This window comes from Chamaea fasciata, unplaced genomic scaffold (genome assembly GCF_029207755.1).
Source record: "Chamaea fasciata isolate MVZ Bird 193981 ecotype frontalis unplaced genomic scaffold, bChaFas1.0.hap1 SCAF_11, whole genome shotgun sequence".
In the NCBI taxonomy this organism is placed as follows: domain Eukaryota; kingdom Metazoa; phylum Chordata; class Aves; order Passeriformes; family Sylviidae; genus Chamaea; species Chamaea fasciata.
Window position 1 is genome coordinate 5,763,414 of NW_027094096.1, and position 11,564 is coordinate 5,774,977.

Here is an 11,564-nt window from a genome sequence, read left to right on the forward strand (position 1 = left end):
GCCGGCGGTCGGTCCCTTGTTTTGCTGGGCATTACCGCGGCCAGGGGCCGGGGGGCGTGGGGGAACGCAGGCTTCGTGCGCCGAGCGTCTGCGGCCTGGGTTACTGGTGCGCCTTTGTGAGGTGTGTGTTGGCGGGGCCACAGGTGGAGGCGTTGGCATGGAGAGCCGCGGTTGCCGTGCGGCGTGGCCGAGCGGTTTTGGGGCAGGGCGGGAGGCTGGTGCTGGGTGCTCGAGAGCGGCGGCCAGGGCTGGAGGGGTGCCTACGGCCATACCACCCTGAGAACGCCCGATCTCATCTGATCTCGGAAGCTAAGCAGGGTCGGGCCCGGTTAGTACTTGGATGGGAGACCGCCTGGGAATACCGGGTGCTGTAGGCTTCTTTTGCCGGGCTCCGGCCGCTGGGCCGGCGGTCGGTCCCTTGTTTTGCTGGGCATTACCGCGGCCAGGGGCCGGGGGGCGTGGGGGAACGCAGGCTTCGTGCGCCGAGCGTCTGCGGCCTGGGTTACTGGTGCGCCTTTGTGAGGTGTGTGTTGGCGGGGCCACAGGTGGAGGCGTTGGCATGGAGAGCCGCGGTTGCCGTGCGGCGTGGCCGAGCGGTTTTGGGGCAGGGCGGGAGGCTGGTGCTGGGTGCTCGAGAGCGGCGGCCAGGGCTGGAGGGGTGCCTACGGCCATACCACCCTGAGAACGCCCGATCTCGTCTGATCTCGGAAGCTAAGCAGGGTCGGGCCCGGTTAGTACTTGGATGGGAGACCGCCTGGGAATACCGGGTGCTGTAGGCTTCTTTTGCCGGGCTCCGGCCGCTGGGCAGGCGGTCGGTCCCTTGTTTTGCTGGGCATTACCGCGGCCAGGGGCCGGGGGGCGTGGGGGAACGCAGGCTTCGTGCGCCGAGCGTCTGCGGCCTGGGTTACTGGTGCGCCTTTGTGAGGTGTGTGTTGGCGGGGCCACAGGTGGAGGCGTTGGCATGGAGAGCCGCGGTTGCCGTGCGGCGTGGCCGAGCGGTTTTGGGGCAGGGCGGGAGGCTGGTGCTGGGTGCTCGAGAGCGGCGGCCAGGGCTGGAGGGGTGCCTACGGCCATACCACCCTGAGAACGCCCGATCTCGTCTGATCTCGGAAGCTAAGCAGGGTCGGGCCCGGTTAGTACTTGGATGGGAGACCGCCTGGGAATACCGGGTGCTGTAGGCTTCTTTTGCCGGGCTCCGGCCGCTGGGCAGGCGGTCGGTCCCTTGTTTTGCTGGGCATTACCGCGGCCAGGGGCCGGGGGGCGTGGGGGAACGCAGGCTTCGTGCGCCGAGCGTCTGCGGCCTGGGTTACTGGTGCGCCTTTGTGAGGTGTGTGTTGGCGGGGCCACAGGTGGAGGCGTTGGCATGGAGAGCCGCGGTTGCCGTGCGGCGTGGCCGAGCGGTTTTGGGGCAGGGCGGGAGGCTGGTGCTGGGTGCTCGAGAGCGGCGGCCAGGGCTGGAGGGGTGCCTACGGCCATACCACCCTGAGAACGCCCGATCTCGTCTGATCTCGGAAGCTAAGCAGGGTCGGGCCCGGTTAGTACTTGGATGGGAGACCGCCTGGGAATACCGGGTGCTGTAGGCTTCTTTTGCCGGGCTCCGGCCGCTGGGCAGGCGGTCGGTCCCTTGTTTTGCTGGGCATTACCGCGGCCAGACGCCGGAGGGCGTGGGGGAACGCAGGCTTCGTGCGCCGAGCGTCTGCGGCCTGGGTTACTGGTGCGCCTTTGTGAGGTGTGTGTTGGCGGGGCCACAGGTGGAGGCGTTGGCATGGAGAGCTGCGGTTGCCGTGCGGCGTGGCCGAGCGGTTTTGGGGCAGGGCGGGAGGCTGGTGCTGGGTGCTCGAGAGCGGCGGCCAGGGCTGGAGGGGTGCCTACGGCCATACCACCCTGAGAACGCCCGATCTCGTCTGATCTCGGAAGCTAAGCAGGGTCGGGCCCGGTTAGTACTTGGATGGGAGACCGCCTGGGAATACCGGGTGCTGTAGGCTTCTTTTGCCGGGCTCCGGCCGCTGGGCAGGCGGTCGGTCCCTTGTTTTGCTGGGCATTACCGCGGCCAGGGGCCGGGGGGCGTGGGGGAACGCAGGCTTCGTGCGCCGAGCGCCTGCGGCCTGGGTTACTGGTGCGCCTTTGTGAGGTGTGTGTTGGCGGGGCCACAGGTGGAGGCGTTGGCATGGAGAGCCGCGGTTGCCGTGCGGCGTGGCCGAGCGGTTTTGGGGCAGGGCGGGAGGCTGGTGCTGGGTGCTCGAGAGCGGCGGCCAGGGCTGGAGGGGTGCCTACGGCCATACCACCCTGAGAACGCCCGATCTCGTCTGATCTCGGAAGCTAAGCAGGGTCGGGCCCGGTTAGTACTTGGATGGGAGACCGCCTGGGAATACCGGGTGCTGTAGGCTTCTTTTGCCGGGCTCCGGCCGCTGGGCCGGCGGTCGGTCCCTTGTTTTGCTGGGCATTACCGCGGCCAGGGGCCGGGGGGCGTGGGGGAACGCAGGCTTCGTGCGCCGAGCGTCTGCGGCCTGGGTTACTGGTGCGCCTTTGTGAGGTGTGTGTTGGCGGGGCCACAGGTGGAGGCGTTGGCATGGAGAGCCGCGGTTGCCGTGCGGCGTGGCCGAGCGGTTTTGGGGCAGGGCGGGAGGCTGGTGCTGGGTGCTCGAGAGCGGCGGCCAGGGCTGGAGGGGTGCCTACGGCCATACCACCCTGAGAACGCCCGATCTCGTCTGATCTCGGAAGCTAAGCAGGGTCGGGCCCGGTTAGTACTTGGATGGGAGACCGCCTGGGAATACCGGGTGCTGTAGGCTTCTTTTGCCGGGCTCCGGCCGCTGGGCAGGCGGTCGGTCCCTTGTTTTGCTGGGCATTACCGCGGCCAGGGGCCGGGGGGCGTGGGGGAACGCAGGCTTCGTGCGCCGAGCGTCTGCGGCCTGGGTTACTGGTGCGCCTTTGTGAGGTGTGTGTTGGCGGGGCCACAGGTGGAGGCGTTGGCATGGAGAGCCGCGGTTGCCGTGCGGCGTGGCCGAGCGGTTTTGGGGCAGGGCGGGAGGCTGGTGCTGGGTGCTCGAGAGCGGCGGCCAGGGCTGGAGGGGTGCCTACGGCCATACCACCCTGAGAACGCCCGATCTCGTCTGATCTCGGAAGCTAAGCAGGGTCGGGCCCGGTTAGTACTTGGATGGGAGACCGCCTGGGAATACCGGGTGCTGTAGGCTTCTTTTGCCGGGCTCTGGCCGCTGGGCCGGCGGTCGGTCCCTTGTTTTGCTGGGCATTACCGCGGCCAGGGGCCGGGGGGCGTGGGGGAACGCAGGCTTCGTGCGCCGAGCGTCTGCGGCCTGGGTTACTGGTGCGCCTTTGTGAGGTGTGTGTTGGCGGGGCCACAGGTGGAGGCGTTGGCATGGAGAGCCGCGGTTGCCGTGCGGCGTGGCCGAGCGGTTTTGGGGCAGGGCGGGAGGCTGGTGCTGGGTGCTCGAGAGCGGCGGCCCGGGCTGGAGGGGTGCCTACGGCCATACCACCCTGAGAACGCCCGATCTCGTCTGATCTCGGAAGCTAAGCAGGGTCGGGCCCGGTTAGTACTTGGATGGGAGACCGCCTGGGAATACCGGGTGCTGTAGGCTTCTTTTGCCGGGCTCCGGCCGCTGGGCCGGCGGTCGGTCCCTTGTTTTGCTGGGCATTACCGCGGCCAGGGGCCGGGGGGCGTGGGGGAACGCAGGCTTCGTGCGCCGAGCGTCTGCGGCCTGGGTTACTGGTGCGCCTTTGTGAGGTGTGTGTTGGCGGGGCCACAGGTGGAGGCGTTGGCATGGAGAGCCGCGGTTGCCCTGCGGCGTGGCGGAGCGGTTTTGGGGCAGGGCGGGAGGCTGGTGCTGGGTGCTCGAGAGCGGCGGCCAGGGCTGGAGGGGTGCCTACGGCCATACCACCCTGAGAACGCCCGATCTCGTCTGATCTCGGAAGCTAAGCAGGGTCGGGCCCGGTTAGTACTTGGATGGGAGACCGCCTGGGAATACCGGGTGCTGTAGGCTTCTTTTGCCGGGCTCCGGCCGCTGGGCCGGCGGTCGGTCCCTTGTTTTGCTGGGCATTACCGCGGCCAGGGGCCGGGGGGCGTGGGGGAACGCAGGCTTCGTGCGCCGAGCGTCTGCGGCCTGGGTTACTGGTGCGCCTTTGTGAGGTGTGTGTTGGCGGGGCCACAGGTGGAGGCGTTGGCATGGAGAGCCGCGGTTGCCGTGCGGCGTGGCGGAGCGGTTTTGGGGCAGGGCGGGAGGCTGGTGCTGGGTGCTCGAGAGCGGCGGCCAGGGCTGGAGGGGTGCCTACGGCCATACCACCCTGAGAACGCCCGATCTCGTCTGATCTCGGAAGCTAAGCAGGGTCGGGCCCGGTTAGTACTTGGATGGGAGACCGCCTGGGAATACCGGGTGCTGTAGGCTTCTTTTGCCGGGCTCCGGCCGCTGGGCCGGCGGTCGGTCCCTTGTTTTGCTGGGCATTACCGCGGCCAGGGGCCGGAGGGCGTGGGGGAACGCAGGCTTCGTGCGCCGAGCGTCTGCGGCCTGGGTTACTGGTGCGCCTTTGTGAGGTGTGTGTTGGCGGGGCCACAGGTGGAGGCGTTGGCATGGAGAGCCGCGGTTGCCGTGCGGCGTGGCCGAGCGGTTTGGGGGCAGGGCGGGAGGCTGGTGCTGGGTGCTCGAGAGCGGCGGCCAGGGTTGGAGGCGTGCCTACGGCCATACCACCCTGAGAACGCCCGATCTCGTCTGATCTCGGAAGCTAAGCAGGGTCGGGCCCGGTTAGTACTTGGATGGGAGACCGCCTGGGAATACCGGGTGCTGTAGGCTTCTTTTGCCGGGCTCCGGCCGCTGGGCCGGCGGTCGGTCCCTTGTTTTGCTGGGCATTACCGCGGCCAGGGGCCGGGGGGCGTGGGGGAACGCAGGCTTCGTGCGCCGAGCGTCTGCGGCCTGGGTTACTGGTGCGCCTTTGTGAGGTGTGTGTTGGCGGGGCCACAGGTGGAGGCGTTGGCATGGAGAGCCGCGGTTGCCGTGCGGCGTGGCCGAGCGGTTTTGGGGCAGGGCGGGAGGCTGGTGCTGGGTGCTCGAGAGCGGCGGCCAGGGCTGGAGGGGTGCCTACGGCCATACCACCCTGAGAACGCCCGATCTCGTCTGATCTCGGAAGCTAAGCAGGGTCGGGCCCGGTTAGTACTTGGATGGGAGACCGCCTGGGAATACCGGGTGCTGTAGGCTTCTTTTGCCGGGCTCCGGCCGCTGGGCCGGCGGTCGGTCCCTTGTTTTGCTGGGCATTACCGCGGCCAGGGGCCGGAGGGCGTGGGGGAACGCAGGCTTCGTGCGCCGAGCGTCTGCGGCCTGGGTTACTGGTGCGCCTTTGTGAGGTGTGTGTTGGCGGGGCCACAGGTGGAGGCGTTGGCATGGAGAGCCGCGGTTGCCCTGCGGCGTGGCCGAGCGGTTTTGGGGCAGGGCGGGAGGCTGGTGCTGGGTGCTCGAGAGCGGCGGCCAGGGCTGGAGGGGTGCCTACGGCCATACCACCCTGAGAACGCCCGATCTCGTCTGATCTCGGAAGCTAAGCAGGGTCGGGCCCGGTTAGTACTTGGATGGGAGACCGCCTGGGAATACCGGGTGCTGTAGGCTTCTTTTGCCGGGCTCCGGCCGCTGGGCAGGCGGTCGGTCCCTTGTTTTGCTGGGCATTACCGCAGCCAGGGGCCGGGGGGCGTGGGGGAACGCAGGCTTCGTGCGCCGAGCGTCTGCGGCCTGGGTTACTGGTGCGCCTTTGTGAGGTGTGTGTTGGCGGGGCCACAGGTGGAGGCGTTGGCATGGAGAGCCGCGGTTGCCCTGCGGCGTGGCGGAGCGGTTTTGGGGCAGGGCGGGAGGCTGGTGCTGGGTGCTCGAGAGCGGCGGCCAGGGCTGGAGGGGTGCCTACGGCCATACCACCCTGAGAACGCCCGATCTCGTCTGATCTCGGAAGCTAAGCAGGGTCGGGCCCGGTTAGTACTTGGATGGGAGACCGCCTGGGAATACCGGGTGCTGTAGGCTTCTTTTGCCTCTGTGGTTCACTTTTCAGGATTTCTCAGTCCACTTCCTTTCCTGTCTACGAGGTGTTTAAATTCCTGAGTGTATCTTTTTATCTTTTGTTTTAAGATCAAGCATTGTTTTCTCATCTTTTTTTATTGCCTTTATTTAAAAACACGTGTTTTTGTTATCTGTCTAATGGTTTTTGCTCACATTATCACTGCACATTTTCTCTCTTTTGTGCAGTGTCTGGGACCTGCCAGTTTTTTCTTTCTTTGTCATTTTTTGATGTCATGTTGGTCGTCAGTGTTTTATTCGGTGACGTTTTTTGGGCTGTCATAATATCTGTGTGGGTGTTTTTTTGCATTCATCTCAGAGGCTCCTTTTCTTGGCTTGTGGTGTGGAGCCTGCTTCTTGTTCTGTGCTCTAGGCGAGGAGCCCATGTGTTTCTGAGATCGGCCGTGCCATGGTCTGGAATGCCCACTGCAAGATCCCATCCCAGGTGCTCTGTGGGACAGCCCCTTGTGTTTATTTTCTATTCCAATCCCACATCCTTCCCCTCTGGGGTCTTCAGGCACACGCTGCCTGATCCAGAGGCCCATGTCACCCTGTGGGCCACACCAGAGACATGGTCCCTTTTTCATGGGATTTGCCTGTTGGTGTCACTTAGTCTTACCTCACCTAGCAGAGCATCGAGCTCGTCCCGGCTCAGCAGAGGGTCACTGCCAAGGGCTCCATCCTCTGCCTGTGCATGGAGACATATCCTGCCAGCTCCCTTGTTGCCCTCAGCCCACTCACCTTTTGGTCAGGGTTGCTACCCCATGTTCTGGCCCTCACCTGACGTGGGCCCAGCACATGCTCCCCGGTACAGCTTTACCAACACCCCTCCATGTGGTGTCAGCCCCGTCCCTCACCCTCCCTGCCCCACATCCACCTTCCTGCTCCCCGTCGGCTCTGCTCTTCCTGTCCCACCCTGGCACTGCTTGTACTGACCTTGGCTGCTGGAAGCAGTTGGTCTCCAGCTGCTGCGGTGGTGCCCAGGCCGCTTGTGTCCAGGGTGCCGGTGCAGGATGTGCACAGCAGCAGCCCCCTACACCATCAGGGGTGACACAGACAGTCAGGGCAGAACCCTCCAGGGAGGAACTAAAGCTGGAATGTGCAGCATGATGGGGGACTCACCTGGGGTCCCCACTGGGAGCAGGACAGTGTTGGGGAGTGGGGATCCGGGTGCAGCAGCGGTTGCAGATACTCCCCTGAACTCCACTTGGCTGGGTGTCCCGTGCTGCCTCCCCCAGGATCTCAGGGGGTCTCTCCACAGGCAAGTCTGCCTCCAGCAGCTGGCCTGGTTCAGTCACATTCTCCACACAGGTGCCACATCGCCATGTCCCGCTGCACAGTGGGAGCAGAGCAGTGAGGGTCAGCAGGGGGCACTGGCATCCCTGTGTGCCCTGGGACTCACCTGGGGACATGGGGCAGTGGGGGCACCAGGCAGGCAAGGTGAAAGGCCCTGGGGCAGCCGTCACAGCAGATGAGCTCACCACCATCACCGCATGCTGCACACTCATCCTCGTTCTCCTGTCCCCAGGCAATTAGGCAGGGAGTCACTGCCACCCTCACAGGCTGAAGCCATGGCTGTAGCAAGGTCTGTCATCCCCCTTGCCCTCTCCCCCTGCATCACCCACCCCGCACCAAACACCCCAGTCCTTTCAGGGTGGTAAAATTGCCTGTGTCTTGCGGGTCATGACCTGGTGAATCCCCAGTAGCTGAGCCCTGGGTTTCCTTCTCAAGGCCAGGGCAAATGGACATGCCAGGGGAACCCCAACAGTTCCTCCAGGCGTCACATCCAGGGCTCACCTGGTGGGGCACAGGGTCCTGGCTGTACACAGTGGCTGCCGGCAGCTGGCCCTGGGGGTGCAGTTGGGGTTCCCTGTTCTGTTGGCAAGACAAGAAAGGGTTTGGAGAGGCACTGCTTGCACTGGGGTCACCCCCGGGCCATGGCTATGATGCCATCCAGGAGCAACCCCCACCACAGCCTTGGCAGCTGCACAAGATGGGGGTGAAAACATATGAGGGGGGTGTCCGAACACTTTGGCGTGCCTTGGGCTGGGCAGGGGGCTTCAGGCTGTGGCTTCTGCCCCTGGCCTCTGGCTCCTCACAGGCAGCTGGGGTATATGGCTTGTCCCCAGCTCTGCCTCCTGTCTTGGAGCTGCCTGCAAGAGAGCCGAGAGGCAGCTCCAGCTTCCCTTCCCCACCTCGCCCTGCCTGAGGGTGGCTACTGAATCTGGGGACTAAACTGGGCAGCAGGTGGCTGGGCTGTACTTACTTGGATCCAGCACGTGTTTAATGAGGATGCCCTCGATGGCCCCACGGCTGACGGGCACCTCACCACCCGCCACGGCCACTGCCCTCTGCACCGAGGCAGCCACTGCCTGGAGGGCTGCAGGCAGAGGAGCGGCTTAGTGGGGTGGGCAGCCCCCTGCCCACGGCTCTGGGCAAACAGGGAGCGCAGGCAGAAGCTGCCCTGGGGGTTTTGGCACTCACCGCTGGCACGAGAGGTGCGGGGAGTATCTGTGCCCTCTGGCTTCTTCACAGTCTTTGCCTTCACCAGGGGCCCTGCAGCATTGTGAGGATGGGTGTCAAGGGTGCACAGCACCCCACCATACCTCGGGGGCAGCACCCTGCCCTGTCTCCATCCTGCTCTGGGTCGCCATACCAGGACTGCCGCTGTGCCGTGGAGCGAGCTGTGCCGCCCGGGCCTTGTCCCGCTCCTCAGGGGCTTTCCTCTTGCCTTGGGGTCTGTGTGGGGCCGGTGCTGTGGGGCTCGGGGAGAGGCGCCTTCCGCGGCGCTGCCGCCCCAGCTCCACCTCTGCAAGAAGAACAGGGACTGGGACAGGCACCAGCACCCCGGGTGTCAGCCCTGCCCACTGTCAGCCCCCGGGGGTGCCAGACCCGCCTGACCCCTTTACTACCTCTGGGGAAGGCGCCGCGGAGAGGCCGGAGCCGCGAGTACCGCTCCAGATTGTAGTCCTTGAAGAGGACGGCCCAGAAGTCGCGGACGGCGGCAGCGTCGCGGCCCAGCAGCCAGGTGAGCAGCGCGTGGAAGGCGCGGTGGGAGCCCTCCCGCTCCGTCCGGCTCAGCGTCTCCTGCCAGGCACGGCACGGGCTGCCCTCGGGCCCCAGCCCCCACGGCATGACCGTCCTGTCCTGCCCCGCACCCTCACCTTGAAGATGTGGTCAGGGACGACATCGTGGTCAGCCAGGCCGTGCAGCAGGGGGAAGACGTCGTCCACTGCCATGGCGATCTCGGTGCGGTGCAGCTTCAGCAGGCGCCGCAGGTCCCCGTCGCTGCCCGGCCCCGCCATGCCCGGGGACGCTGCCGGAGCCCGCAGCCGCCCGCACGCTCCCCTTTAATACCCCTTGGCCGCGGCACCGGAAACCTCACTGGACTCCCGCAGCCCGACTCATTTCTGGACGAAGCCGTAACCTGAACCCTTGTCCCCGCGCCCCAGCCCCGGGCTTGAGGTCAGGCACCTCCCCAGCTCCGGGCTGCAGCGGCCGGCCAGCGTGGGCTCGGCTGTGCCGCTGTGGAGGATACCCAACCCGCGGGAACCAACCCGGGGTGACCAGGGAGAGGGAGTCAGTGGGGTCCTGCCCAGAGCCTCCCACTTCTCTCATATCTGTGGTCACCCAGGCGTCTCCCAAAATTTCTGGACTTTCCGCAGGACCTACTTCGCTCATCCAGAAACTCAGCTGCAGGAGCACGTGGGAAGTAAGAGCCCAACAGCTGGGGCTGTGACAGCAACAAAAGAGTCGGGGTGTGGGTGCCTCTGAGTGCATCCTCCCCCCACACTCCCCACTTCCCTTCCCAGCATCTCTCATGGACAATGTGGTATGTCTCAAGATAGAAACACAGGGTTACTGCAGGAGGAACTGTCTGGGTGCTTGCATAACGAATGCATTCCAGAGACAGAGGAGCCAAGATGTGAGTGATTTTGGTGCACGTTGGCCTGCAAAAGGGCATAAAATGCTGCTGGAGACTGGGCCAATTAAGCAAACTGGTCTCCTGAAGTTGCAGGCAGCTTCTGTGGGGCAGTAGGAAGCACTGACACACAGACTCCACAAAAGGTTTGTAGGAGTACAATTGAGGATGATGAACAGGCAAACTTCTTGCCAGAGCCATGGCAGTGTCACAACTCTGCCTAGGGAATATCTGGGCAGGTGCAGCCCACAGCTCTGTCAATACCCACTTTCCAAAACTGAGCATATGTAGCTGAAAAAAGCTTGGAGCCAGGGGGAAGCTGGCTCCTTGAAAGCATCTGGCACAGAAAAGTCTGGGGGCCTGGCTGCTCTGTACCAGGCAGCTGGAAAAGAGAAAGCTCAACAGCTCCTACCCCAACTCCCAGACGTTTGGATTTCCCCAGGATCAATTCCTAGCCTCCCTCCCTCTGGAGGTGTGTCTGAGCTGCCCAGCAGGCTCTGCCAGGGGTGCTGTCCCCAGGGGTAAACTCCGACCTGAGCAAGACCAGAGCACGGAGCAAGAGGGGATGTTGCTGGGCAGCACAAGGGGATACAGGGAGGAACTGCCATTGCTGTGCCTTAAAAGACTGGAGCAATATCTGCTGGCTCCAAAGCTGTGTCGGGAGGAAGCATCTGCTGTCAAGAAACTCGGGAAGAATAACAAGACAACACCCATGGTGAGAGCAGGAAATACCCTTGCACGTGTTAATAAATCTGGTTAATAAATTAACGTGGTTGCCCATGGAAAGGCTCGCCCTGCAGCTCCTGTCAGCATTCAGGGGGATTTTTCCTATGGAGGCAGTGGGAGCCAGAGGATGGGGGTTGGGCAGGTGTTGTGCTGGGTTCCTGTGCCCCACACCAGGATTTCTGTGCCCAGCCCTGCTCTCAGGGTGGGGACAGCTGCACCACCACCTGTGCCATGCATCCCTCCCAGGGGAAAAAGCGTGAATGTCAGGTGACACAGGAGACTCATCTCCCCTCCTGGAGCTCTGCCCAAGCCTGGCCACAGGTGCTGAGCACAGGCACAGTTGTGACACAGCCTCACAAGTCTGCTCCAGTATCCCATCTGCAGTGCTACAATTTGTCACTGTCACCTTGTGTTGAGTTGTCTGGCACAGCTGGTCTAGGACAAGGCTCTGGCACTTCCCCCTGCCCACCCAGCTGCCTCGTGGGGAGGCACTGCCCAACACTCCATGAGCCATATGCTCACAGTGCTGGGCTTGGACTTGTTTTAAATTCCAACTCTGTGACTCTTTCTGTGCTGAGTCACAGACGTTGTTTTCCACATCCAACCCACTCAGTAGTGCCACGATTTGCATTTTGGGTTGGTTTTTTTTTCTGTTCCTTCCCCTTTCTGAAAGGGGTGGGAGGCAGAGCAGTGGCCATGTGAAGAGGCACATCCATGCTGGGAAATCAGGCAGGTGTTTCTGTACCACCTCACTCACGGCCGGCCTGGGCAGCTCTAAGGAACTACTAAGGGCTGCAAAAAGGCAGCTTTCCCGGGGGCTGGCAGGGCCCCAGGCTGGCGTGCAGGGCTTTCAGGATGCCCTCTCCTTTCTACTGCTC

The 11,564-nt window shown here is 64.1% G+C and overlaps 1 protein-coding gene and 15 non-coding genes across 16 annotated transcripts; 15 read left to right on the forward strand and 1 right to left on the reverse strand.

Annotated features, from left to right (window-relative positions):
* Positions 1-258: 258 nt before the first annotated feature.
* Positions 259-377, forward strand: LOC136295599 (5S ribosomal RNA). Its single transcript, XR_010722722.1, has one exon. It is a non-coding gene; the product is annotated as a 5S ribosomal RNA (ribosomal RNA).
* Positions 378-660: 283 nt separating this feature from the next.
* On the forward strand, positions 661-779 carry LOC136295636 (5S ribosomal RNA). Its single transcript, XR_010722759.1, has one exon. It is a non-coding gene; the product is annotated as a 5S ribosomal RNA (ribosomal RNA).
* A 283-nt stretch (positions 780-1,062) lies between these two features.
* On the forward strand, positions 1,063-1,181 carry LOC136295637 (5S ribosomal RNA). The gene has a single exon (XR_010722760.1). It is a non-coding gene; the product is annotated as a 5S ribosomal RNA (ribosomal RNA).
* A 283-nt stretch (positions 1,182-1,464) lies between these two features.
* Positions 1,465-1,583, forward strand: LOC136295566 (5S ribosomal RNA). Its single transcript, XR_010722690.1, has one exon. It is a non-coding gene; the product is annotated as a 5S ribosomal RNA (ribosomal RNA).
* Positions 1,584-1,866: 283 nt separating this feature from the next.
* On the forward strand, positions 1,867-1,985 carry LOC136295567 (5S ribosomal RNA). The gene has a single exon (XR_010722691.1). It is a non-coding gene; the product is annotated as a 5S ribosomal RNA (ribosomal RNA).
* Positions 1,986-2,268: 283 nt separating this feature from the next.
* Positions 2,269-2,387, forward strand: LOC136295568 (5S ribosomal RNA). The gene has a single exon (XR_010722692.1). It is a non-coding gene; the product is annotated as a 5S ribosomal RNA (ribosomal RNA).
* Positions 2,388-2,670: 283 nt separating this feature from the next.
* On the forward strand, positions 2,671-2,789 carry LOC136295569 (5S ribosomal RNA). Its single transcript, XR_010722693.1, has one exon. It is a non-coding gene; the product is annotated as a 5S ribosomal RNA (ribosomal RNA).
* Positions 2,790-3,072: 283 nt separating this feature from the next.
* LOC136295570 (5S ribosomal RNA) lies at positions 3,073-3,191 on the forward strand. Its single transcript, XR_010722694.1, has one exon. It is a non-coding gene; the product is annotated as a 5S ribosomal RNA (ribosomal RNA).
* Positions 3,192-3,474: 283 nt separating this feature from the next.
* On the forward strand, positions 3,475-3,593 carry LOC136295572 (5S ribosomal RNA). Its single transcript, XR_010722696.1, has one exon. It is a non-coding gene; the product is annotated as a 5S ribosomal RNA (ribosomal RNA).
* A 283-nt stretch (positions 3,594-3,876) lies between these two features.
* On the forward strand, positions 3,877-3,995 carry LOC136295573 (5S ribosomal RNA). The gene has a single exon (XR_010722697.1). It is a non-coding gene; the product is annotated as a 5S ribosomal RNA (ribosomal RNA).
* Positions 3,996-4,278: 283 nt separating this feature from the next.
* Positions 4,279-4,397, forward strand: LOC136295574 (5S ribosomal RNA). Its single transcript, XR_010722698.1, has one exon. It is a non-coding gene; the product is annotated as a 5S ribosomal RNA (ribosomal RNA).
* A 283-nt stretch (positions 4,398-4,680) lies between these two features.
* On the forward strand, positions 4,681-4,799 carry LOC136295575 (5S ribosomal RNA). The gene has a single exon (XR_010722699.1). It is a non-coding gene; the product is annotated as a 5S ribosomal RNA (ribosomal RNA).
* Positions 4,800-5,082: 283 nt separating this feature from the next.
* Positions 5,083-5,201, forward strand: LOC136295576 (5S ribosomal RNA). Its single transcript, XR_010722700.1, has one exon. It is a non-coding gene; the product is annotated as a 5S ribosomal RNA (ribosomal RNA).
* Positions 5,202-5,484: 283 nt separating this feature from the next.
* On the forward strand, positions 5,485-5,603 carry LOC136295577 (5S ribosomal RNA). Its single transcript, XR_010722701.1, has one exon. It is a non-coding gene; the product is annotated as a 5S ribosomal RNA (ribosomal RNA).
* Positions 5,604-5,886: 283 nt separating this feature from the next.
* Positions 5,887-6,005, forward strand: LOC136295578 (5S ribosomal RNA). Its single transcript, XR_010722702.1, has one exon. It is a non-coding gene; the product is annotated as a 5S ribosomal RNA (ribosomal RNA).
* A 13-nt stretch (positions 6,006-6,018) lies between these two features.
* On the reverse strand, positions 6,019-9,657 carry AIRE (autoimmune regulator). Its single transcript, XM_066194130.1, has 12 exons — positions 9,203-9,657; positions 8,951-9,125; positions 8,695-8,847; positions 8,523-8,594; positions 8,305-8,418; positions 8,079-8,191; positions 7,836-7,913; positions 7,441-7,556; positions 7,161-7,370; positions 6,975-7,071; positions 6,658-6,726; positions 6,019-6,488 (listed from the first exon to the last, which is right to left on the reverse strand). The coding sequence occupies exons 1-12, from the start codon at positions 9,341-9,343 to the stop codon at positions 6,408-6,410; spliced, it is 1,419 nt and encodes a 472-aa protein (XP_066050227.1). The 5' UTR covers positions 9,344-9,657; the 3' UTR covers positions 6,019-6,407.
* Positions 9,658-11,564: the final 1,907 nt, after the last annotated feature.

Coding starts and splice junctions, on each gene's coding strand:
- AIRE (XM_066194130.1), bottom strand. CDS start 9,343: ATGGCGGGGCCGGGCAGCGACGGGGACCTGCGGCGCCTGCTGAAGCTG. Junction 8,848..8,950: donor CCGCGGCGCCTTCCCCAGAG/GTAGTAAAGGGG, acceptor TTCTTCTTGCAG/AGGTGGAGCTGGGGCGGCAG. Junction 8,419..8,522: donor CCGCACCTCTCGTGCCAGCG/GTGAGTGCCAAA, acceptor CTCTGCCTGCAG/CCCTCCAGGCAGTGGCTGCC.